This window comes from Apteryx rowi, unplaced genomic scaffold (genome assembly GCF_003343035.1).
Source record: "Apteryx rowi isolate R43461 unplaced genomic scaffold, aptRow1 scaffold_172, whole genome shotgun sequence".
Classification (NCBI taxonomy): Eukaryota; Metazoa; Chordata; class Aves; order Apterygiformes; family Apterygidae; genus Apteryx; species Apteryx rowi.
The window spans coordinates 722,521-747,403 of record NW_020447997.1 but is presented as its reverse complement, the minus strand read 5'-3'; the positions used below and the strand labels follow the sequence as shown (position 1 = coordinate 747,403).

The 24,883-nt window shown below is 34.1% G+C and overlaps 1 protein-coding gene across 10 annotated transcripts in view; it reads left to right on the top strand.

The window, feature by feature from the left end:
- NEDD4 (neural precursor cell expressed, developmentally down-regulated 4, E3 ubiquitin protein ligase) overlaps positions 1 to 24,883 on the top strand; it is a 58,652-nt gene that overhangs the window by 31,637 nt on the left and 2,132 nt on the right. For 8 of the 10 annotated variants that reach the window (XM_026060877.1, XM_026060879.1, XM_026060874.1 and 5 more), the window contains 23 exons: positions 172 to 222; positions 2,717 to 2,778; positions 4,896 to 4,998; positions 6,251 to 6,420; positions 7,000 to 7,117; positions 7,245 to 7,412; positions 8,402 to 8,503; positions 9,278 to 9,343; positions 10,019 to 10,138; positions 11,060 to 11,266; positions 12,372 to 12,449; positions 12,687 to 12,741; positions 12,831 to 12,889; positions 13,827 to 13,892; positions 16,069 to 16,298; positions 16,909 to 17,030; positions 17,130 to 17,200; positions 19,756 to 19,851; positions 20,931 to 21,004; positions 21,160 to 21,220; positions 21,807 to 21,866; positions 21,951 to 22,058; positions 22,653 to 22,749. In XM_026060877.1, coding sequence (XP_025916662.1) covers positions 2,732 to 2,778; positions 4,896 to 4,998; positions 6,251 to 6,420; positions 7,000 to 7,117; positions 7,245 to 7,412; positions 8,402 to 8,503; positions 9,278 to 9,343; positions 10,019 to 10,138; positions 11,060 to 11,266; positions 12,372 to 12,449; positions 12,687 to 12,741; positions 12,831 to 12,889; positions 13,827 to 13,892; positions 16,069 to 16,298; positions 16,909 to 17,030; positions 17,130 to 17,200; positions 19,756 to 19,851; positions 20,931 to 21,004; positions 21,160 to 21,220; positions 21,807 to 21,866; positions 21,951 to 22,058; positions 22,653 to 22,749 — 2,278 coding nt within the window. In that variant the 5' untranslated portion in view covers positions 172 to 222; positions 2,717 to 2,731. Of the gene's footprint in view, positions 1 to 171; positions 223 to 2,716; positions 2,779 to 4,895; positions 4,999 to 6,250; positions 6,421 to 6,999; positions 7,118 to 7,244; positions 7,413 to 8,401; positions 8,504 to 9,277; positions 9,344 to 10,018; positions 10,139 to 11,059; positions 11,267 to 12,371; positions 12,450 to 12,686; positions 12,742 to 12,830; positions 12,890 to 13,826; positions 13,893 to 16,068; positions 16,299 to 16,908; positions 17,031 to 17,129; positions 17,201 to 19,755; positions 19,852 to 20,930; positions 21,005 to 21,159; positions 21,221 to 21,806; positions 21,867 to 21,950; positions 22,059 to 22,652; positions 22,750 to 24,883 lie in introns of those variants that run through there. The other 2 variants (XM_026060881.1, XM_026060882.1) reach the window with 2 other exon arrangements.

Below are 24,883 nucleotides of genomic sequence, written 5' to 3'. Positions count from 1 at the left end.
TGCGTTCATCAACTTGGTCTGGTCAGAGCAAGTTTTATTGTCTGTAATTTAGTGTATCATCAAATTCTTAGAAAACGTTAATGTGTTATTGGGGTTGGGAACAACCTTTTTAAAACACTTTTGCAACTTTAAATGTCTGGTGATCTTATTTTTGTTTTTGTTTTTCCCTAGACTCGAGATGATTTTCTTGGGCAAGTGGATATTCCTCTTCATCACTTACCGGTTTGTGTATACATATATATATGTTTTTTAAGACTGTGAAAAGGAAAAGTGATTCTGTATGCAACTGCATTACAGTCACCTAAGGAAGTGAACCATAGTGATCCTGGTTTTTTTAGTGCTGGTATTTATCAAAAATAAAATAATGTGGTTTACCTTGCATTTAGATACTACTTTCTGCTGATAGAGTTAGGAGTGCTTTTAGCTTCTTCAAGAATAAAAATATAAGCTTTGAAATAGTCTTAAAGACAAAAAGAGATTGTAATTATTGTCATATTTCTTAACATCCTCTTTTTTAGAAGTTGTTTTAGTTGTTTAAAATAGTTAACCAAATTTACTTTTAATATCCCTTTTTCCCATAAACCAATACAGAAAAGCGTAAGTGGGGAAATGGAACCAGTATTGCTGTTTACATTTTTAAGTTTTGTTGTTCTACTCATTCTGCAAGGCATGTTGTTAGTTTTAAAGGAAGATCACCAAGAACATTAAAATAAGTAAGCTTTTTCATTTTCTTCTGAGCTCTCAAAACATTAGAAAATACTAACAGGTATATCAGCAACTATTTTAAATATAGGAAAACAACTATTGCAAAACCTTTCCAAGAGCAGTTGTTCTGCTGTTTCATTCTGAGATCATCTGTGCTAGGAGTAGTGATAGATGTGTTTTACATTTCCCACTGGAACTGGGATTTGAGATGTCCCACTAGCTCCGCTTCCTCGGTCAGGTAGGTTGGAAAGACTGGTGGAAATGCCCCTCATGGCAAAGCCAGCTATGGGCTGTGTCTCGTTTTGCTTCGTTATGCAAACACAAACTGTTCGTAACTGAAAAGAGCTGGTAATCAGGGATATGTGAAAAGGGTAAATAATCTATAAAGTAAGATAGTGATGAATTTTTATCTGGTCTTTCCAAAACCAAAATATACTGGTCTGAGTCTAAGCTGGTATTGAATCTAAGGCAACTCTTACTTTTGAAAAGTCAGAAAAATAGCATAAAACTTAGAGTAAGGAGGTTTGGGTGTTGTGGGGTTTTTTTTGGGGGGGAGAGGGGGGTTGTTTCTTTGGGGGGTTGTTTTTTGTTTTTTGGGTTTTTTTGAAACAGTGGATGATTCCAGAATCAGCCAGGAAAGTATTTATCTTAGCCTTAAGAGTTCTAAATATATTTTACAAATGTAGAACCTAATTTTGCAGGTACTTCAGTCTGATACATGCGTTACTGTTACAGGACTGAAGATCTGCATTTTAATTCAGTGAAGATTGAACATTTCAACTTGAGTGTCATATCTCTTAATTGTATTGATAAGAACTTACACTGAAAAGCCTGAAACAAAGGAGTACATTTTTCTTTCTGAAATGCAATGCAATGCAGTAAAATTTAATTGGCTTAATTTTCTGGTTTATGACATCTTAGGACTTTATCATAAAAAGGCCTAACAGTTCCAAATAAAATTGTAGAATTTCTAATTTAATGAGTTAGACTCCCCTCAGATACTGGGATTTTTTGTTTCTTTTTAATCAAAAATCTTGACACACAGTAGATATTTTTGAAAATAATATTATGGAATTAGCTCAGCCTTCAAAGGATAATTTCCTGTAACATTGTTCTTAATTAATGGGCCTACAAATATATCAAATGCAATTTTTTTCTCGTATTGTACACTACCTTTATGAATTGTTAAAGTGTCTTAATTAACAAGGATTCTGAATTTACAAACAGCTGAAAAAGAAAAATCCGTTTTGACGTAAAACTCTCGATCAAGATTTACAAATGTTCCTAAACATACAGTATTGTAAAAATTAAATATTTTTGTGAGAATTGCAGAACAGACATCAGGTGCAATAAATGTATATGTTAACAGCAAACTAGGTATCTATCTATCTATCTTTCTTTCTTTAATGACCCTTCACATATATTTAAAGAATTCTTTTGCCACATTTTTGTATCTGCCTCTGGGATGTATATTTATAAATGATATCTGTTTACCACTGTTTCTTTTTGTTGGTCAACTTCACTTCTGTGCATCAGAGCACAGAGACAAACGTTCTCAGAATGAATTCCTTGCTCTTCTGGGATTTTTAGCCCTAGGGGTAGAAACCAGTTTTTGTGTCTGTTCTATATAAATATATTTGAAAAATGCTGAGGGAGGAAAGACTTATGGTAAAATTTTTAAACAGGAAAACTGAGAAACTGTTTCTTGATTCCAGACTAAGCAGTCATCTTTTTCTGTGCTTTAGAAATGGTAATATATAGAATGAAAGGTAAAGTTTTTTTTGTTGGACCTGGGAATTAGCTTTATTACTAAAACTAAAGCTGGTATCTTACTGCTATTACTGTGCACAAACCTATAATTTAAAATTTAAAAATGTTCTATAGACTTCAAAGAAAATGGATTGCATTTAAAAAATTAACAGAGATTTTAGGTCAGTTTTCTGTGAAAATGTTTGATGGTACAGACTTTTCTTGAGGAGGGAGGAAATTAAAAAAAATGATCTTATTCCAGACAGAAAATCCCAGTATGGAGAGACCATATACATTTAAGGATTTTGTTCTTCATCCAAGAAGGTTAGTAAATACCAGGTAAAAATTCTGTCTTTCATATCTACACAGTGCTATTATGCAAGTACTACTTTTTTGTCTATATTTTCATGTTTTCATCAAAGGAGTTTAAGTATCAGTGGAATAACATGTTAATGGTTCTATTAAAAAGTCAGCATTTGTTTAAATACTTGAAAATCATTTATTAAGAGCAAGCAATTTTTTTCCAACCAAGACACAATTCATATAACCTCATCTGAACAATTTACTGTTCACTCAGTAGTGAAATTAGTGACCAATGTTATGCCATACTTCATTTATCTCTTTTCAAATTTAAGTTGTATTCTGCCTTCCTTTAAAAGATGTCTCTTTTGTTTGCCTGTTTCACATAAGCAGTTTCATTTGACCTTAATTATAAATATAACAAAATTTAAATTTAAAAGCTGCATATATTTAAGAAGGTCTGTATTAAAGAAACAAGAAATTTTAAATGATATGTAATACTTTGACACTGATACTAGTGTTGCATGTTTTATTTCCATTTTTAAAACATAGATTCTTAACCTAGATCTGAGTGATATTTTACTAGGGGTAGCAATTTTTTTTAGAAACAAAATACAGAAAATTCATGTCAGCTCTTTTCAGAGAATGTGTTCCAATTTGGAAGTAACAGCAGAAGATAAGGGGTCTATAGATCTTTCTCAGCCAGATAGTCAAAAAAGTATTTTAAAGTATATTATGTTTCTTGGTTTCCGATTTTTATCAGATTAAGGTTATTAACAGATTTAATGACTGTCAAATTTCTTTTTTTGTCTACTTTTTCCCCCAAATTCAACGTTTCCTATCCTATAAATGAATGAAAAATACATATTTATTTATCTCTACATATATTACCCTCAACTGCTGTTTACGTTAGACAAGGATCTGATCCCTTCTTGAAGCTGTTTCTACCTGAATTTGGCAGTGCTTTGCAGTAAGAGATACTGCTACAGGTTCAGGCACTCTTCTGCAATTGAAACGTTTTAATAACTTCTAAATATCGTCTAGATATTTTCAATTAGCTTTCATTGACTGTGACTATCAGTATGAAAAAGAAAATAAGACAGATGAGATAATTTGGCTGATTTCTTTACCAAACAAAAATGCTAAATTAAATTGTATGGGAAAATCTTATTTTCAGGCTTCTAGTGATGCATTAAGCTAAATTCTGAGAGGCAGAAGTTGCAGTATGTAAGCTTGCTGTAACTTAGGGGTTTTGGAAGAGTAGTTCTGCAGGTAAAAATAGTGCTTAATAAGCTGTCTGCACACAATCAAATTCTTCTTAAAATTATACAGTTTAAGTTGTCACTGTTCTTCTCTTCATTCTGTATTTTTACATATTGGATACTAGGGAAGCTGTCAGGAGAGCCAAATGGAAAGAAAAGTTTCCAGTTGAGCTAAGTAATATCCAGTGGTGTATTTGAAAGTCTGAAAACGCAATGCCACTGCAGAACTTCATTAATTAAAACTGTCAAAAGTCAAGTTTAAATGTTGAGAAACTTCAGAATAATCTTCCAGCCATGCTTTTTCAACTGTTATTTCCCAATACCAATTAAAAAAAACCAAAAACTGTTTTTAACAAGAAACCCTTTTCTTTAACACTTAACATACAGTTCATTGAGGAAAAATGACCTTTTCATGAACTGATTACATATATAAGTCTTTAGATATTTTTCAAAATGTTGTTGCATCTGTTTTAGTTGAGCTGTGGATCTTTTCCTAAGCTAATTAGTATTTTTAATAATGGTAGGATTTTGTGGTGATAACAGGAAAAAGAGTTCTATTCTGATCTCATGCTTTAGAGGATTTACCACTGTTTATCAGTACAACTAAGCAAGATTCCTACTTAAGCAACCGAGTCTTTAGATCAGCTTTGCACCTATTAAAAAATTTCAAGGTTATTTTAAAGACACTTGATCTTGAAAATATAAAGCCCAAGGTCTCACAGTATATTTTAATTATGTTGTGTTAGCTTGTAATACCTTTTGTAGATATTTCAAATGGAGACAAATTATATGCTTCTGGAAAGAATTGCTGGTTTAACTGAAAACATCAGGTATCTTTCACATGTGCATTGTAACAACATTTTATTTTCTCTCCTGCAGCCATAAATCAAGAGTTAAAGGCCACCTTAGATTAAAAATGACTTACTTACCTAAGAACAATGGATCTGAAGAAGAAACCACAGAACAGGCCGAAGAATTGGAGGTGGGAAAAGATGTGCTTACTGCTGAGAAACCTAGGAAATGCTTGGTCTTCAACTATTAAGGGTAGTTAACATAAAGATGAGTGTTAGAAATCGCTGATCTGTAAACAGTCTTTTAGAAATATGGCAAGTCAGTGTCAAAACAAAACCAAAAGCTTAATGTACATTTTCTGTTTTTTAGTTATATTGGGAAAGCCTGTCCTTTAGTTAGAAAAATATTGCTCCAGAATTTTTTATGCCTTCTTACAATGTTATAGAAGATAGAAACAAACCAGTTAAAACTTACATGTAACTTTTATATAATTTTTAGGGGTTTAGAACTAATGGAAATATCATTTCTCAGTATTTTTGCTGCTTTTTAACGTGGCTAAAGCCTGCCAGCCAGACACTGACACTTTGCTATTTTTAGAATTTCAATTTTCTCCAATGAACAGGAGTATTTTACATTTGTAATCTTTAGTAAGCACATCCAATTTATATCAATGGATCTTTTTTCAGCACCTTAAACAACTCTTACCAGTTGTATCATTTTTGCTGTATTTAACTTTGTTACAAAATGGTAGGCTCATCAGACTAATACATTTACAGCAAATGTATGAAACTAATTTTATAAAATCCATTCCATTAAATCTATCTACTGTTCATATTCTTGAACTAAAGTAAATAACTTTCTATGCTAATATGTTTAAGGACCTTGAATTAAAAAAAAAAAAAAGATTTCTGCATGCATCACTTATTCTCTTGTCTCTTGAGAAATGCACACTATAAATTCCAAAGGTAAAACTATGTCCACATTGTATTCTCCCATCATTACCGTGAAAGAACTGGATTTCATGTAAAACTAGAATGTGATTCCACAGTATTTCAAACCATCTTAAGTCAGGGCTGTTGCCCATCTTACCCTTTCATTGAACAAGTATTACTACTTGTGCAACTAGGCTCCAGCTCAAGTAGCTGAGCAGACTGAAAATTGTCCACAAAAAAAGTGATTCGTTTTTCCTAGTTTAGCTTCTTGAATCAGCTCTTGCGTAGTCACAGAAGTACCACCACTGGCACAAAAAAACTGCTGGGTTTATACTTCTGAAACAGGTAGAGGAAAGTGGGACCACAGCAGCTCCAGCTTAATTCATTTTGTAGTCTGTTGGCTTAAGATATAATGGAACTGCACCTTAAAAAGGTGTTGGCCTAATAAATTGATGCACTTTTTCAACTTTGGTAGTTTTAATTAAAGATGGTTAATATTATATCTCTTAGCCTGGGTGGATTATACTGGACCAACCAGATGCTGCTAGCCAGCCACAACAGCAGCAACAGGAATCTCCTCCACTGCCTCCAGGCTGGGAAGAAAGACAAGATATCCTCGGCAGGACCTACTATGTCAATCATGAATTCAGAAGAACACAGTGGAAAAGACCAACTGCTCAGTATGTCTTTTGTCCTGAAAATTCAGGTGTTACATTAATTGCCAGTTCACTCTAAATATGTTGAAAGCGAGAACTAGAAAGTAAACAGGTTGGGATTTGGTAGTAGAGCTTTCCCCATTTTAATGTTCAAGCCCATGTTTAATGGTCACTGACTAGTGGTCAATTTAACTGCACAGTTCTCTTCCTGTCCTCTAGAAGGTGTATGTTCAAATGAAAACTGGTTCCAGTTGATAATTATAGTAATGGAAAGGAAATTATTTTTTTCAGTTCAAAGACTAGTTCCTCCTTCCCAGCAGTGACTGAATGAAATTATCTGTCTTATTGTTTTTCAGCTTTTGTCCTTTAGTATTTGAGTTGCAAAAACTATCTGGTTCTTTAGTCTGACTTATGCTTCCTACTGTCATGGATGCTTATTCTTTTTAATCAGTGTACATTAATTTTACAGCTTATGACTGCTGCTTCTTCTGCCAAAATTAATATAATGCATATTTTTGGTGTTAGCCTAGCTTATTCATTACTGTTGAAAGATAAAAATGACTACTGTACTGCTATCAGCTGCTTCCCCCCCCCCCCCAATAGGGACAATGTAGCTGTTGCAGATATTGGTAACATTCAGTTGGAGGCCCAACATGCATTCACCCATCGGCGACAGATATCGGAGGATACAGAAAATCTAGACAACAGAGATTCCCCTGAGGTAAAAACAGTATCAAAATGTTTCTGAAATGCAAAAAAATTTGCCTCTAGTTAAAAAAGCTTGTTTTAAATATTTGTAACTTGGAAATAATTTTTAAAAAATATATATCACTGTTTTCTTTTTAAAGAGCTGGGAAATTATAACAGAAGACGAGGCAACAATGTACAGCAATCAGAACCTTCAAATACCTCTCCCACAGAGTAATTGTGATATGCAGACTCATCTTGCAGAAGAACTGAATACCAGACTTACTACTTCTGGAAGTTCAGCTACTGGCCAGTCAGCAGTCTACACTGTAAATTATTTTTCTTATTGTTCTAACATATAGAGATATTTAGAATATTTTACCCAAAATGTTACTGCTGTTAGAATTAGATGCATAAGTACTCCATATTATCTGTGTTCATAATTTCATCTCAAATGCAGAGAATTTAAGAATGGTTTTGTACTGTAGAATTCCCCTCTAAGCAAACATTTTATTTTTCCCCGCTTTGCTTATATAGAACAGGAATTTTTCTCTGAGACTAAAACAGATTTGCATTAACTATTTTTTTGATCTGTAATCTACCTTTTATTCTAGATATAACACTGTATGAATGTACTGATGAAAAGTACAGCTGAAGGAAATGTATATGATTATCCTGAAAGTATATTTATTTCTAAAGGAATAATGCTATATTGATATTTTCTTTCCACTTGGACAAGGTCTAAGATAACTCATTTTTCAATGCGAATAAAGTTTAGATAAGGATGAGGTTTTATGATTGGGCTGAGTAAACCTGATGACTTCATAGCACTGAAAGAAGGGGTCTCACTCATACAGTTCTGCAGCCTTTCATCAGCTATGACACTTGTCTGACTTCTTAGTGAGTCTGTTTCAGCTTGCTAACCCAGCAGCAAACTATTACCTCCCCCTGCCCTCCGTTTTCTGCTGTTTTAGCAAGCTGAAACAGCACCCTGGTCGCTGTTGCCAGTACGACAAATGCCATATTGGCAAAGGGGAAGCAGCAGGAGTACACAGCCAGCAGTGAGACTTCTCTTTTTGGTGCAGCAAGCAATTAAGCTCAGCTGTCTTGCGAAACCTGACCTTCACAAACAGCCTTGTTACCTGATATATATCTTGAGAAATCCACTCTCCGTTGAGGAAAGCCTATACAGAGAAATAAGGTGACCCAGACCATCTAATCCTGAAGATTTTGGTGTTTAAATGAAGCCATTAGCTTTTATGATGCTGAGAATGCCAGTCCAAATGTGAGTTGAAAGTATTTTGTTTATGTTTTTAAGTTTGTAGATAGTCATCTCCAGTGTTGCTGGAAACAGCAAAGTGACAGTAACAAGACTTCACTCACCTTGATCTCCCTGCTCTTCAGAATCCTATGGACAGTGGTAAAACTGTCATTCATCTCAGCTTACTTGAGTAGCCTAAGCAAAGAAAGAGGCAGATACTTAAGTTATTTGCAAGATACAGCTGGAATGACAGTCTTGCCTCTCTTCACCTTTCCAAAAAATTGTAAAAACAGGATCATGCTCTTTCTTTGAAATGTCCTAAAAGGTAGGTAGATAGGGAAAATCCTTCAAATCAGCTTGGAACTTCTGGAGCAAGATGAAATACAGTTGCTTAATTATAGCAGATGAGGTATCTGAAAGATAGCTCTAGCCAGAAAGGTAGAGGCTTATACAAAGTCCAGGAATTGAATTGCCCTTCTCGGAAACTGGATGTGTCAGACTTTCATATCTTCTTATTACTAACTTAATCTGCTGTCTGAAAAGTTTTGTTATCTGATTGAGGCTTTAGCCTATTGACAAGATACAGTCAGCTCTGTACTAAAACTTCAGTTGTAATGTAACTGGTTGCTGTTAAAAATAGTCTTAAATGCCAAAATGTCTATTGTTAGGATTTTCAGAGCTTTCCTGAGCTTATGTATTGTTCTGTTTTGAAGTTATAATAGGCACTGTGAACCAATGCTTAATTTTTCTTGGTGTGTTAAGACAATATTTTCCAAAAAGTTATATTACATGGACATTCCAAAACAAAATATGATACCTTGTTCAAGATGAAAACTGTAATAGTTTTAAGTGTGATAATCCTTATCGAGTGTTTGCTACCATACTCAAAGCTGCAGTTCTAACTAACATGACATTCCCTTTCACTACCTCAAGAACCATTCCAGCAGAAGGGGTAGTCTGCAAACATACAGAATTGAGGAACAGCCTGCACTTCCAGTGGTATGTCATTTTCCAAAAAAACACAAGCTGATGTAGCACAGAAGTTTAAAGATTTTCTTCATGTAGAACTTTCTTTTGACTATGGATTAAGTGCTGACATTTTAATGAGTTTTTGCCTTCTGCTTCTGGCAGCTGTCCTGACAAAATTGCAGTTATACGAGTCTAGCAAGATTGGAGCTCAGTTGTAAAGCTTCCATCTTCCAACTTCATGTTTTTGGTTTAACATTAGCTTAATGGGTATAGCCTGCTGAAAGAAGTAATCTTCCCATGAAGATGTGAATTTTGTCTTTAAATTTTGCTTGCTTTACAATTAAAAGTTGTTCTACCATCCTTACGTTATGTTTCCATGGTGACATTGCAAATTTATGAGTTTATAGCCAGAAGTTCTAGGCTGGATCAGCCAATCCCAGTCCAGGTATATTAACAAACGCTTTTAATCCTTTTAGACAAGGAGCTTGAATTTAAAACAAAACAAACAAAACAAACCACTTCTTTTTTCTGTCACTTCATACTGTTCAGTATGGATTTAAATACTGCTTTTCTATTTTATCCAGTTTGTAAAAAAATTATGAACTATCTAGATTACGGTATGTTAAAATTTGATAGTGGAAAGCCTTTCTGAGTTAGTTTCATAGTTTTCTTAACTGTTTTTCTTTTGTTATCACTAATGTTTAGTTACTGCCTACTTCATCTGGATTACCCCCAGGCTGGGAAGAAAGACAAGATGAAAAAGGAAGGTCGTATTATATAGATCACAATTCTAGAACTACTACTTGGATAAAGCCAGTTGTACAGGTACTTTATGTTGTACCTATTACTGTTTCCATTCATATAACCTTTTAAGTGCATCACATAATAGAATTTTGAAATTCATAAACTGATAAAGAACTACATAAAATATCTGATAGGATTCAGCTAGAGTTAGGAATGGTAATATTTATGATAAGTCACTCTAATGTAAAAACTTGATCCAGTATTCAGTATAATCCATAATCCAGTTTCTGAATAAGTAAGTGCTGTTTTCCTCCTCTGTCTGTTCTCTGGGTATGTAAAATATAGTGGGATATAAATTATACTTGTGTAATTCAAATTTTTAAACAAATTAAAACTTATCCAATCCTGGAGCTTTAAAATATGTATGTCAGTTGACATGTCACCTCCTTCTAGGCTCCTGATTTTTGTATACTGTCTCACAAATGAAAGGCTAAGATCCGGATCCAAAAAGGTGTGTCACTACTAAGTTCCAAAGCATGAATCAAAGCCTAGTCTTTCAAAGACTCATAGTCAAATACAAAACAAAATAGTAAATATAGACTTGTAGCACTGTTTCTTCTGCTGTCTTGGACTTGCTCCAAAATGTGCCAAAAATCTCCACCTTTAAATTGAAAATCTGAATATCATTAACTTTATTTCAGTGGTTACATGCCCCCATTCACAAATGCTTTAAAAACCTAATTTAACCGTCAAAAGCTATTGATGCATCAGAAAAGCCTTTTGGAGCGTGCCAGCTCTTTGAGAAGCCTGAAAGACTTTGGTTAACTTCTATAGCATAATCAGTGATTGTTAGTCAATGTTGCTCATATTAGACTAAATGAATCTGTTACAGTTTGGTATTTGCTTTATGAAACTGCTGTCATAAATCAAAACTATAGGTACCTTAATAGGAAAAAATATGTTGTTCTACTGGGTTTTGAATTTTTTTGTCTTTTGCCACAGATTGCTATGGAAGTAGGTCAACTGTCAACTGCCCAAAGTATTTCTATAGGACGGCAACCACAGGCAACATCGAGTGATTCATTACAACAGTCTTCTAAGCAGCAGCCTGAAATGGAACAAGGATTTCTCCCTAAAGGCTGGGAAGTCCGACATGCACCTAATGGGAGACCATTCTTTATTGACCACAATACTAAAACTACTACATGGGTAATGGAAAATTATTCTCATTGAGTAAAATTCTAGTTGTTCTAAAATCAGAATTTTGCTGCTTTCAGCAAGCTTCCATGGATTTATTTAGTGCTAGGATTTCATTGCTAGTTTCTTTCTTTAAAAAACAAGCAAGAAAGAAGGGATATCTTCAAATGTAAATTATCATTTGTTGTCAGCAAACAAGGTATGGCAAGTAGCCTGTTTGATTCGTGCAAGATAGCTGTGTCATGTTTCTTAAGGACACATGCAGTAAATGCAAAGTCATTTTAAGTATCTATGATGGGTACAACACTGAGTTTTACAGACTGTATTTAGCACTTGGAAGTTTAGCTTGGAAGGAGGAAAACACTGATGTGTAAAGGAATCTGTTTTGCAGATGTTAAACATCTAAATGACACTCCTATCATAGCTGTAGAACTGTGATAACTTATATACACCATTAACAGAAATCAGTTTTGTAAACTTTTGTTCAGCAAGAAATCAACTATCTTGAATTTATCACATAGTACAGTATACAATGCAAATTTTATGTGAATTCTTTCAAGAGCAGGCCAGGTGCAGCTACAATATGGATGAGGGAGTTGTACAACTGTGCTTCCACTGAGTGACACTGCACACCATTAGGCAGTGCTAATGGACTTCAGCATTTAAAGAGTAGGTCAGTATTACTGTCAGGTGAAAGGGAAATATAGAAAAATACATCAAAATTGATTCAAAATAAATATTCATTTCCTCTAGACTGTGGAATGACATCACTTTAATTAAACATACACATGCAGTGTGCCAGACACCATGTGGAAAGATTAATTTGGCTCAATTACACTAAAACCAAGTTAAATGAGGGTTTCTTGTTTGTTTTTTTTTTTTACAATAAAGTGAGAGGATTTAAATAACTTTGAGCATTAGAAGATGGCTATAAACTACTAGAGGACTGAGAATCCCCAAGAGTCTGCCTGGCTGGGGAATATGTAACAATTATCTAGTTGGTACTTGGCATAATTCTTTACATGATCACTGGAAAAAGGAAAAGTGTTTTTTGTTGTTGTTGGGGTGGTGGTGGTTTTTTTTAATAATAACGTGCTGCTTGATTTCCTTTTCAAAGGAAGATCCAAGATTGAAAATTCCTGCTCATCTGAGGAGAAAAACTTCCCTAGATCCAGTTGACCTAGGGCCATTACCAGTAAGTAAAGCATTTTACTTGTTTTGCAGATGTAGTAATTTAAATATTAAGTTAGCACTATCAAAACATCTACATTAGAAAATGCAGTCTGCTCTTTTCATACAAATAATATCCAATTTTGAATTCCAGGGTTGAGAGTAGATGGGGAAAATATCCCTAGAACTACAAATCACCTTGGGTTCTATGCAAACAGTATAGTTAGGAATTTCTATTAAAAGTTTTATCTCCTTTTTATAGCCAGGGTGGGAAGAGAGAACTCACACAGATGGAAGAATATTCTACATAAATCACAGTATGTACAATGTAGTATTCTCTCACTACTTATCATTTTATTACTGAGCATTATCTAATTAGTGGAACTAATGAGGGGATGCCTTTCAGATACAAAGAAAACACAGTGGGAAGATCCTCGACTGCAGAATGTGGCAATAACTGGACCAGTAAGCTTTCCTTATGCAGCTTTATGCATTTTTTCAATAATTTTGTTAATAGAATCCAAGCAAAGTCTCATCATTTATCAGATACTTTGTCTATAAGATGAAACTTTTAGGATTTTTGAACAAGGCATTTTAATTTCTTTAGAGATGGTTTAGAAAGCTTTCTGTGGAAGTAGTTTTAAATGCCAGAAAGAAAAATCACAGTTGCCATAGTAGTAAGAAAAAATGTCCTCATAGATGAGGAGGAAGGGGCAATTTGAAGTGGGTAAGAAACTTCACTTATTTGTTATCCTGAGCAACACAATGTCCAAAATAAAACTAGCCCAATTTGTGAAATAAGCTTGCAAAACATGAAAATTGGCTTTACAAGGAATGAAATTCATTTCCAAATGAAAAAATAATTATCTAGCCTTAATACTTAATCTCAAGCACAAAATTACCAGGCCTAATTGCAAAGACGATACACATTATAATTATAGATGGGTTTTAGTGTTCAACTGATATCTGTGTTTATTAATAGCCTACATATGTAAACAACCTTCTCTGTCCATGGAAAATAGAGGTGTTTGTAGCCAGGTTTCTCATGATATGGCAAGGAAAGAGTATTCGTTATGTAAGTCACCAAAGGTATTTTGGTCATTTTGATCTGGGCCGGTCAGTGATTTTAGTCGGTCACATCAGTAAAATAGTAAAGTGCAGGACAAATTATATGGAGCAGATTAAAACAAATCTGTTGTGCAAGGCAGTATTTTGTTCCAGACACTTTGAATTGTCTATACATGTGTAAATTGAAAGTATACCCTAGTACTTAGTAAAACATATATTCCTGTTTTCTCAGAACTGAAATGTATTGTGCATGTGTCACAAATCTAGACCAGTTTATATAAAACTAATTGTTAGTAGAGTATCTCAAGTAGTATTTAATTGTTTTTTTCCAAAGGCTGTGCCTTACTCCAGGGACTATAAACGGAAGTATGAGTTCTTCAGAAAGAAATTGAAGAAACAGGTCAGTAGGGATTCTGACTTTATGGAGTGATGAGACTGAAAGCAATCTAATTTGAAAAAAATAGAAATTTTAAAAGGTTTAAAAAAAAAAAAGGAAAAGTAAAGTTGTGAACCTGGAAGTAGACTGTCAGCAGAAAGCATTGGAAATCACTGATCTAGCATTTAACAGTTTTTGGAACTGGGGATATGGAAATAGAAATTCTTAGAATAGATTTTAGACTGTTGAGACAGAAATGAAAGGCTCAGTTTAGAAATCATGACCTATACTGTCATCTTGATCAGGCTCGATGACTGCAACAAATTTTTATAGTCTTAAAATCTTGTAAGTTTGTGAATCTCATTTGCAACTTCGAGTCTGAAGTGGCAATGCCAGGCATATTTATAATACAGAGCATAAAAGACCATGGATAGCATCTGGATATCCAGGTAATAACGAATCTTTGCACTGCTGCCATCAAATTTTGGTATCCCTAGGGGATATTTTATATATGCAATAGCATTTGAGATGAGACCCAAACTTCACCTTCTGCAAACCTGATCTCTAGCCTGTCTGAAACCTATGCATTTTGAGATGAAGCATAAATTGTGTACACTTAATTATATACACCTCACTTTACTTGCTCCTAATTAAACAAGTTTGCCATTCATTCAAATGTCATTATCCTAATCTGAGAAGTGATAGATAGATAGCACAGCCACACAATATAATCATATCATTAAACACACATGTAGCTTTTAAAGCATACATTATCATTGCCTGTTAAACATTCACAAATACATATATCATAATTAAGATAGTGGATTGATTTTAAGTTAAGACTTAATAATTAATGTTATTCAAATCAGCAAAGTTTGGTTTTATTAACCCATTTTAATATTGCTTGGACTTATTTTTCTGAAAAGTTGATTTGCAACTAAAAATAGGGTTTTCTTACTTCACTCGGGGATAATTATTTCTTGCTGAAATTATTTAAAAAAAAGTATGTATATTTATTTCAGCCACCGTGTAAATTTGAGATATAATATTATATGGTATTTTGTAGTTTGGAAAATGACAAATAATGCACTCCTGCATCCCCAAGTAATTATTTTCTGTTTGTAGTTTGGATCAAATTGTGGTAGGATACAAATAGGCATTACATTTAAATGCAGCATTCAAAGTGGGGTTTTTTTAGTTGAGCATTTAGGGTAGATTATTTAAGGAGAATATCTGAACATGTGCTCTTTAGATGGATTTCTTGAATATTTCTGCATTCATAAATTCATTATTTCTACTCAGTATGTGACTAGCTCTTTAAAAATTTTAAAGAATAGAAAATTTAAGAAATTTAAAAAATAGTCTCTTTGCATCATCCCATTCTAGTCATAGATAGAAACAGAGAAAAAGGTTTTTTCCTGTTTCCACTCTCATTGAATTTCTGAACTTTGCCTAAAGCAATCCCTGAAGTAAACTGGCTGAAAAGAAATGAAATCAAGAATATACTCTTTATTGTTCTCGGATAGCGATTTAGTGCTTCAGCAAAGTTTTATCCCTGGTTTATAGTATTTCAGCTTACTTTGAAACTTCAGCAAATATGAGCCCTTTGGATATTTTGCACTGAAATGTTTTCATATAATAAATGTAAACCTAGTCGTTTGTCCCTGTGATTTCAAACTTTAAGTAAGCTGATTTTGTTTTAATATTGTAGGAATACTTGTTTGTCCTGTATGCCTTATGTAAGAGAACAGGTCACCTAGTGGAAGTGGAGAGTGAAGTGGAAAGTGAAATAAATCACAGCAAATTGTTCCAAAATAATTTTATTTATGAACATCTGGACTTTTTAAATTAAGCTTATGGTGAATATGGTGAATTTTCAGATTTTCAGAAATTTCTCTGTAAAAAGATTCCATGCCTTGATGCATGCAAAACAACTGAACACATTATTAGCAAGGAATTATTTTAATCCAACTTCCTTAGGAGGAAATAGAACTTAATAATCTGAAATTCTTCATACTAGCTGAATCAGGTATAAATAGAGCCATTTCTTAATCATACTATGTTATTTTTCCACATTATTTAAGAAAAGGATGTGTGTGAGGCATTTTTTTTGGACTGTTCCTAGAATTTGCATACTCTGCAAGTCTGAAAGATACTGGGTTTTGTTCCATTATTCTGTGTTTTCCTATTTCTTTTTTAGAGTGATATTCCAAATAGATTTGAGATGAAAATTCATCGCACAACAATCCTTGAAGATTCTTACAGAAGAATTATAGCTGTAAAGAGAGCAGATTTCCTTAAAGCAAGACTTTGGATTGAATTTGATGGTGAAAAGGGTTTAGACTATGGAGGAGTGGCCAGGGAATGGTTCTTCCTTCTCTCTAAAGAAATGTTTAATCCTTATTATGGATTGTTTGAATATTCTGCTGCGTAAGTATACAGTTCTAGAAGACATGAATACCAGTTAGGAAATGCAGGTCAATTGTATTTCTCATAAATACTTTTAAAATGTAGTTAATTTTCTTTTATTTATTTCCCTAAACTGCATAGGGGGTTTTGGTTGATAATTGAAATATTCTGTACCTTTTTCTTGCTTTGGCTGATGAATGTGGAAAATAATGGAAATAGTATCTGTATATTTTTTCATCGGTCTAACATAATCCATGTAGTCTTTCTAGCGAAGTGTACACTTGCAACTTTTACATATATTGCAACCATCTACTCCTTACAGAAGAAGGAGGCAGAGAATATTATTATGACTACTTTTAAATTAATAGGAGCTAAGCCCTTCTCTTTAGTATATCTCTAGCTTACCATGGTAGTTTGTGGTGTTTCAAAACTGTTTCTGCTAATAGATGCTTACATTGAATATTATTCACTATTAAATTAGTGATTAGTCCAAATATATTTTTAACTTCATGAAAAGTAATACCTGATCTACATAGTGATGTCTTTCCGATCTTCAAATGTGAGATTGTTCATATGGTATAAAACTTTGTGTTTTTCTTTTTTTCCTCCCCGTACCCTACCCCACCTTCAGAGATAACTATACTCTGCAGATCAATCCAAACTCTGGACTGTGCAATGAAGATCATCTCTCTTATTTCAAGTTTATAGGTCGCGTAGCTGGAATGGCTGTTTACCATGGCAAACTTCTAGATGGTTAGTATTTACTTTACATAATATGACATTTAGATTAATATTGTGCATGTTTTGAATTTTAAGTTGCATACTATTCAATTTATTTGTTCTTCTTTAAAGCCTTTTTTATTCGTCCTTTCTACAAGATGATGCTCCAAAAACCAATAACACTTCATGATATGGAGTCTGTGGTATGTAATTTGCTTTATTGCATATGTTAGGTTTTTGTGTTTGTGTTAAGTTGTTTTTATATATTTTTAATGACATTGTGAAGATTGAAAGTGCAGGATTCAAGGAACTTGTAGGATAAGTTTTCTTTGTTTGTTTTTTTTTTAAATAAGTCCAAGTAGTTTAGAAGTTTGAACTTCCACTGAAAATCAGAGAGACCTCGACTAAGTCAGTTAAGCTGTATTGAAAACTTGATAATAAACTTTGTATGGTGTTTTCTTAAAACTATTTTCAGTCAGTAGGGGCTTTAGAATTAAATATAAATATAAATATTAAGATTAAATTAAAAGATTAAATATTAGAATTAAATATAAATATTTAGAACTTTTGGGTTCCCTGTCTCAACTCTTTCTCTAAATTAGTTTTATGCATCTTGATTATTTAAAAAAAAACTTCATAACATAACTTAATACATAATAACTTAACATAACTTCATAAGATAATAACATAACTTCATAACATAATGTTGTGACATGTTACGAGAATGTTGCTACGTGAGAGGTTTTGTTAGTCCTGAGAACGCTGGGTCTTCAGTTTCAACCATCTTTGAAGAGCTTTGTAGTTCTGTACAATAGCAGACTCTGTGTATCCAATATAGGATTATTCTAGATACTTTATTTTGTCTTTACTATTTTGAGATTGCAGTCTGGAACCTTATAAGATCTGTATGTTATGCTATTAATGAACAAAGTACTCTCCCTACTATCGAGAGGTTTTTTTCATTTTAGTTTAATGCTGAGAATATTCTGTGCTAATGAACATTGGATATTTATTTTTAGAAAAGATTAATAATAATTTCTCCTGTAGAAGAGATCTCTCCCTTTACATGTCTACCCATAGAAAAGCCTACTGCTCATATAAATACCATCTTGAATCTAACTTGCACAGTTACCTGTTTGGTAAAGGACACAAGAAGGATTTATATTTGTTCCGTTCTTAGTACCTGATACTTGGTCTAGCTGTGTGTGTGTGTTGGGGGGGGGGGTTGTTTTTGTTTTTTTTGTTTTGTTTTAAGAAGTGTAAGTGATTGTGTTTTAACAACTAACAAACCTGATTTCTGAGTTTGGAGGAGCAATGATTAAAATATATAATCATTCTCAAACAGACAGGACTTCATGTACTCACATTAGAGCTGCCTTTTTCAAAATTACTAGCTTGTGTATCCAATTTGAAGATTGACGTAATTTCTTTGCATTTTGGTCATCTTGCTTTGAAAAGCTGTATCGTGGTAGGAATGTCTGCATCCAAGCTGTAGAACTAAAGTTGTGAGCTCAGACATGATTATTCTGGGGAAAATAAATACACAGGTACTGATTAGGCCTTTTTATGACATTGGTTTGTCTAATTCTCCTCTCATATGTTGGCGAACCATTCATACCTGTCGGAGTGGGGGGAACGGGCCCGGAGTAACGATGAGTCTCAATATGAGTATGGTCGTTCTCCCTTTATTAGAGCTTACACAAAGTATATATATCGACAAGCAATACGCATGYGCTAGCAATAGTTACATGATTGGTTACAGTTTCTGTCCATACGCATAAAGCGGATATATGATTGGTGCAAGGTTGCTGTCCACGCTCCGTCGACATTTATGGAACCTAGTTCCGTCCAGACTTGTTTACCRGTTTTGTGAATRCCYTCTTTTGTAGTGCTCAAGGCCGCTATACGGCCACTTTCAGCAGGCTTCAGCAGGCTCGCTTGCCTTGGCCTAGATAAGGCCGCTTTCAGCAGGCTCGCTTGCCTTGGCCTAGATTCCTTCCCTTACCCTGAGAACGGGATTGCTCATCCCAATCAGATCATGCCCTCTCTCGCTTAACCATTCCTCCACACATACCAGTGCTACCTTTGGCACCAGCAGCAATTAGGCTGGCACAGTTCTTTTTAAAACTAAACTTGGCACCAAAATACTGAAAGGTTTACCATCGTTGTCCTGGACAGCTATGATACTTTAAACAGGAGTTTTCTCTGTAGCAAAGGACCAGGCCATGGGGTTCTGTATCTGTTAAAGAATAAGAACAGTACTGAAAAATCCAAAGGGAGTGTTATCATGTAGTTTTCAGTGTCCCATGAGGATAGTGATGAAAGTGATTGAAAGAAATGGAAGGATCTCATCTATAATTCATGTTTGGAAAATATTTTTACTATATAAAATGGAATTAAATATTTCTTATTTCTTAAATATTTCTTATATTTTATTTCTTATTATACACTTTTTCTATTTTAAACTTTACACTTTTTTGTTAATACTTCATTGCTAGATGTTTTCCAATATATCTTCTTTTTAAAACCCTTGAAAAATAATTATTCTGCCTTCAATACTGAATGAAGTATGTGTTTGCAGGTTTTGACAGGTAAATACAAATAAAATTACTACTGCAGTTAACCTAGCAAACACCAAAAGCTTTTATTTAGTTGTATTAGGTTTAGAAATAGTTGGTGGTTTTTTGTTTTTCCTCCTGTGTCTACTTCAGATAAGTCTCCTGTATTCATTCACTAAACTTGTAATTCTCACTTTTAGGATAGTGAATATTACAATTCTCTGAGATGGATTCTTGAAAATGATCCAACAGAACTGGACCTCAGGTTTATAGTTGATGAAGAACTCTTTGGACAAGTTAGTATATTTATGTAAAGTAGAATATATAAAACATGAAACAAAACACTTTTCCTGGGAAATTAACTGATTTTATCTGTATAGTATTAAGAAAAAGAACACCTCTTTTCAGAGTCATGTTGGTTTATTCATTCGAACTCTTACTTTAGCTGGCACATGCCCATTCATTGTTTTATTAACTTGGCCATGATGTGAGAAATGACTTGGAAATAAGCTGAGCTTTAAAACAACAGCTCATGCTTTTTTCTTAAATCATACATTGAGATGTGGCTGTTGCTGTGAATGCAACAAAGACCAAGATATCCATGTTCCTGCCACTTGATCTGGGGAAGAGGTTGGTCTTGTGTGATTGGCATGGAAGGGATTTGCTCTTTTGGAAATGGTTGGAATAATAAATTCTTCTGAGAGGTAAGAATAGGGTTTTTCTTTAAACTGTACAAGAAAACTATGGAATAAACAAGTTTGATGTTGTATAGGAAATTGTCCAAGATAAGTCATGTGGAAATACCACAGGTCTTTGAACAAAAAGTCTAAATTGCAGGTACCAACTAGATCCAGGTACTGTAATAGCTCTTGTGGTCTTGTGTAGCTAAAATGATCCCAAGTAGGAGAATGAAAATGTGAATGCATGATAGACTGAAAAACAGGTATTTGTCTGCTGAGGTCTGGTAGTATAAATCATTATGTAACAGATATGCATATCAATTCGCTTGTTCACTGAAATCTCTACTGAAATTGTTTTGTGTTTTTTCCACATTATTTGAGAAAAAGGCTGGTTTATTGGAAGTGCAGATAGTGAAGTCAGCATTACTGAAAACTTATGTGCAAACTTAAGTTATTTATTGTAGTTGGTTAGAAGTAACAGAGGTTGCCACATTGCAGTCTGGCATCCATTAATTATACATGAAGAAAAAAAAACTGTATTCTTTATTCAGGTGACCTGTGGAAGTGGTTCTGTTTCTCATACTTTTCAGATTCTGCACTCTTCAAGAGTTTACTAAATTACCTAATAGTCACACTTGAGTTGTTATATACATATACATATCTTATGTAAGACCTATTCTGTATATCACATTTAGACCCATCAGCATGAACTGAAAAGTGGTGGATCAGAAATAGTTGTCACCAACAAGAACAAGAGAGACTACATTCAGTAAGTAGTGTTGCTGTGTGCAATGTACCTGACTGGATAGTCTCCCTAACAGTAGGGGCTATATGTTGTTTGCTGTATTAACAAAAGAGAAGCTGTTGCTCTGTGGAAAATTTGAGTGTATCTTAAATGTTCAATTTTTTTTTTTTTTTTTACAGTCTTGTAATTCAATGGAGATTTGTGAGCAGAGTTCAGAAACAAATGGCAGCCTTTAAAGAGGTATATTTTTAAATACAAAAGACATTCTTCTAAGAATTTGTTCCATGCAATTTTAAGATAAGTTTTTTTGGAACGCAGAATTCTAAAGACTCACAGATTGTATTGTTACAGGTATTAAAAAAGGCAGTGACAAAGTTTGCAGTGTCAACTTTGAATTATCTCAGATTAAAAATATATATAGCAATATTTCTTGATATATTTTCACTGAGATGTTTAATTTCTTTTAGAAAGTTTGCTTATTTCTTAGTTTTGGCAGACAGCTTTAGCTGTAATGCTAATTATTTAATCAGTTCTACAGAAATGAAAATTAAATCGAGCTAATAGGATTAAGTAAAATTAGCTGTTTTATCCATATTTGTATAAATGATGTACAACATTCAGTAGAGCACAATAAAGAAACATGCAAGATCAAGTTAGAATTAGAAATACAGAGCCAAACTAGTGAGTACTGGTGCCCAAACATCTGTATTTCTTGCATTGCTATGTCTCTTGTTTCTTAAACCATGTAAACATAATTATTAGTAAATAAAAATGCTTAAATAATGTCTGCTTGATTTTTTATTTTTTTTCCCCCCTCAACTTTTAGGGCTTTTTTGAACTAATACCACAGGATCTGATTAAAATTTTTGATGAAAATGAACTAGAGGTAAGTGTATCATGGAAAAGAAGACAAATTATGTTAAAATTTAATGCTACTGACTTAAACTTTTTTTTTTTTTCTCTAATGTAGTTATTAATGTGTGGACTGGGAGATGTGGATGTGGCTGACTGGAAACTACATACAAAATATAAAAATGGCTACAACGTAAACCACCAAGTAATACAGTGGTTCTGGAAGGTATCACAAAGTTCTAATCTTTTGCTTAAGAAAATGTATTCAAAAGCTGCTGCTTTTCAGCTGAGCTAGTTTATCATGTGATTCATTGATAGTTAGGTAAATATTTGGCTATTAAAACTCCTGAGAAAGATGGTAAGAAAACCAAAGGTGAGATGTATGGTAAGAATGTAATATACAACTGATACTTTCAAAAAAAAAACCTGTGTGTCTGACTGGGGTTAAAAATACTTTTATGTAGCTCTTCCTGGCACAGTTACACTAAAGAGGTGTTAAACTCTTCTGTTTAATAAATTACAAGAATTTGGCTGCTAGTTCATAACATCAGGAAACTTCAAAGAAAGTAGGGGCCAAATCTTCAAGGGAAATATTTTAACAGCCTGCTAAGCCAGTAACCATATTCTTGTTACAGTGCCATAAAAAAATATTGACTTCATAGCTTTTAGCAATAGGCAGAAAAGTAGACTGTATGTGTCATAAAAAATATAAGGGGTAATGATTTAGAAATGGAAACTGTGTTGCTTAAATCTGCTAACTTAAAACCTTCATTTAAAATCTTTCAGCTAAATCTTTTATTGTAATTATTATCATATGTAGGCAGTCTTAATGATGGACTCTGAAAAGAGAATAAGATTACTTCAGTTTGTTACTGGCACATCACGTGTACCTATGAATGGGTTTGCTGAGCTGTATGGTGAGTACTTATGAATGTTTTCACAATATATGGATTAACTAACAGAGAATCTGATGTTGAAAGTGTCATGATATTTGACTTCAAACATAGGCACATTTTCTCAATTTCTATTTTAAAAACTAGTATATATTGGCAGGTATAATTGTTATAACTAGTATATACTGGCAGTTACAGAAGCAAAGTTAGAGAGGAATCTCTTAGCCCGCATATGTATTTCCCATGTTCTGTAGCTAGTTCATTTTAGTTTTTTGGGGGGAAGTTTTTAAATGTATAGGACTTCTCTAATGAATCTAGGGTTTAAAGTTCTAAAGTGTTGCAGCAATCCCAGGGTAATATCTGACTGAGCTTGAAGAAAATTCTCAGTTATTTAAGATGTAACTACTAAGACATGCTGGCATCAGCTGTTAAGATTCTCATGAATTCCCTAACCGCTTTTCTCTGCTCCCAAGCCGCAGTTGTGTGGATTGTAGGGCTACAGTCTAAACCAGATCACTGAAATCACCCATGTTAAAAATAATGCCAAAAGAAAAGTAGTGAACCTACAAGGCAGAGGTTGAAACAAGCAGATGGCAGTGGGAACAGATTTTAACACCAAAACTGGTAAGCCCACTGTGGTAAGACTGTGGGCAAGCGAACAGAACGGTCCACGAAGCTTGGAGGTGGTTTGCTTATGGGAAATCTGCTTTCGGCTGCCATTGCTATTATGTTTTTTGCAGGACTACTTTATATTTATTAAGGCTAAAGGTCCTAAAGATCCTATGCAAATGACTGAACAGCCTAACTTGCATATTTGAATAAACATTTCCCTCTTTATAAACAAGATAGTAATTTGTTTATAAAACACTAGAATTCTGAACAAATACCATGCACTGTGTCCTCATTTCTTCCTCTCTTCATTTTCATTGTAAATACTTTGATTTTTATTTTTCCATTCCATCAGTCAATGACTTGTAAGTTCCAAAGAGAAAGCTGGTGCCTTCAGGGGACTTGAGCCTTGCATCTGCTGTTGCACCTAAACCTTGCTGCTATGGACATTGCAGCACATACTCATTGCAGTGCAACTTGATCAGGAGTCTACGGCCTGTGGATTTTTGTTTATTTGACTAAAAACACTTCCAGAGATAGAATTCAGGAATGATGTAGAGAAAAACTGTTGAAGCTCTTAGCTCCCTTTTGCCCAAGGATTAGGATATGTTCTGGCCGAGTCCCAGTTTGTGTAGTTCTATCCACTCTTTAATAAAAATTTTGATTAGCAGTTGTCTTGCATGGTGCTTTACTTCTTTCTCTTACAGTTATTTGTGCTTTACTGTGGCCAACATACTATCCTCACTAAACCCCAGTAATGATCACAATCACATTTACAATACCTGCTTGTATTTGAAGAACTAAGTGGTTCTTCACTGCTCCGTGTTGGTCCGTGGCTCTTTCTGCTGCAGGGCTGCCGCTGTGGCTGCTTCCCTTCCCTCGCCCGGTGGGGCTGTGTGTCTTGGAGGTCGCTTTGTAGCGGGAGATCTCCCTCTTGTGGCCAAGTAAGGGATTTCTAGTCATAAAAAGGGAGTCTTTTGTGTCGGGAGGAGAAGCCATTTAAATTTGAGAACTAGGATGCTAAACAGATGAGGCTTTCTTGTATTCTTTTTGTTTGTTTGTTTGTTTGTTTTTCTCTGCCCATGTCAGCCTCTGGTTAATTAGCTGGATGTCTAGACTGCAGACTTATTCCCACCTAGCTATTAAAAGTGAGTTTTATCTTCTTGCCACATTGCAGTAGAATGCACTATCAGTTGTAGAGTTGCTCTTCTGCTTCATCTTTCTTCCAAGCATTCTTTCTAGTTGCCTTTTCTAATCAATCTTCTGTGTTGAAGAAACATATTACCCAAATAAGAAAGTAAAGAAGAGGAGGTGGAAGTGTTCCCACAACTACTGATGTATCCTTCTCACTGCTTGTGTGATAGGATGAAGCACTCAGTGTCTGCTCTCATCTCTGTCTAGGCCATTCACTAGATTGGTAAAGAGTATAGCTTCTGCTCATAGGTATTCCCTGCCTTTTTGTGTATGTTAATAGTTGTGGGAGTGTTTTCTCCTCTTGTTTAATTTTCATCTTTGGAGTATATTGCCTTTTTTTTTTTTTTTTTTTTTT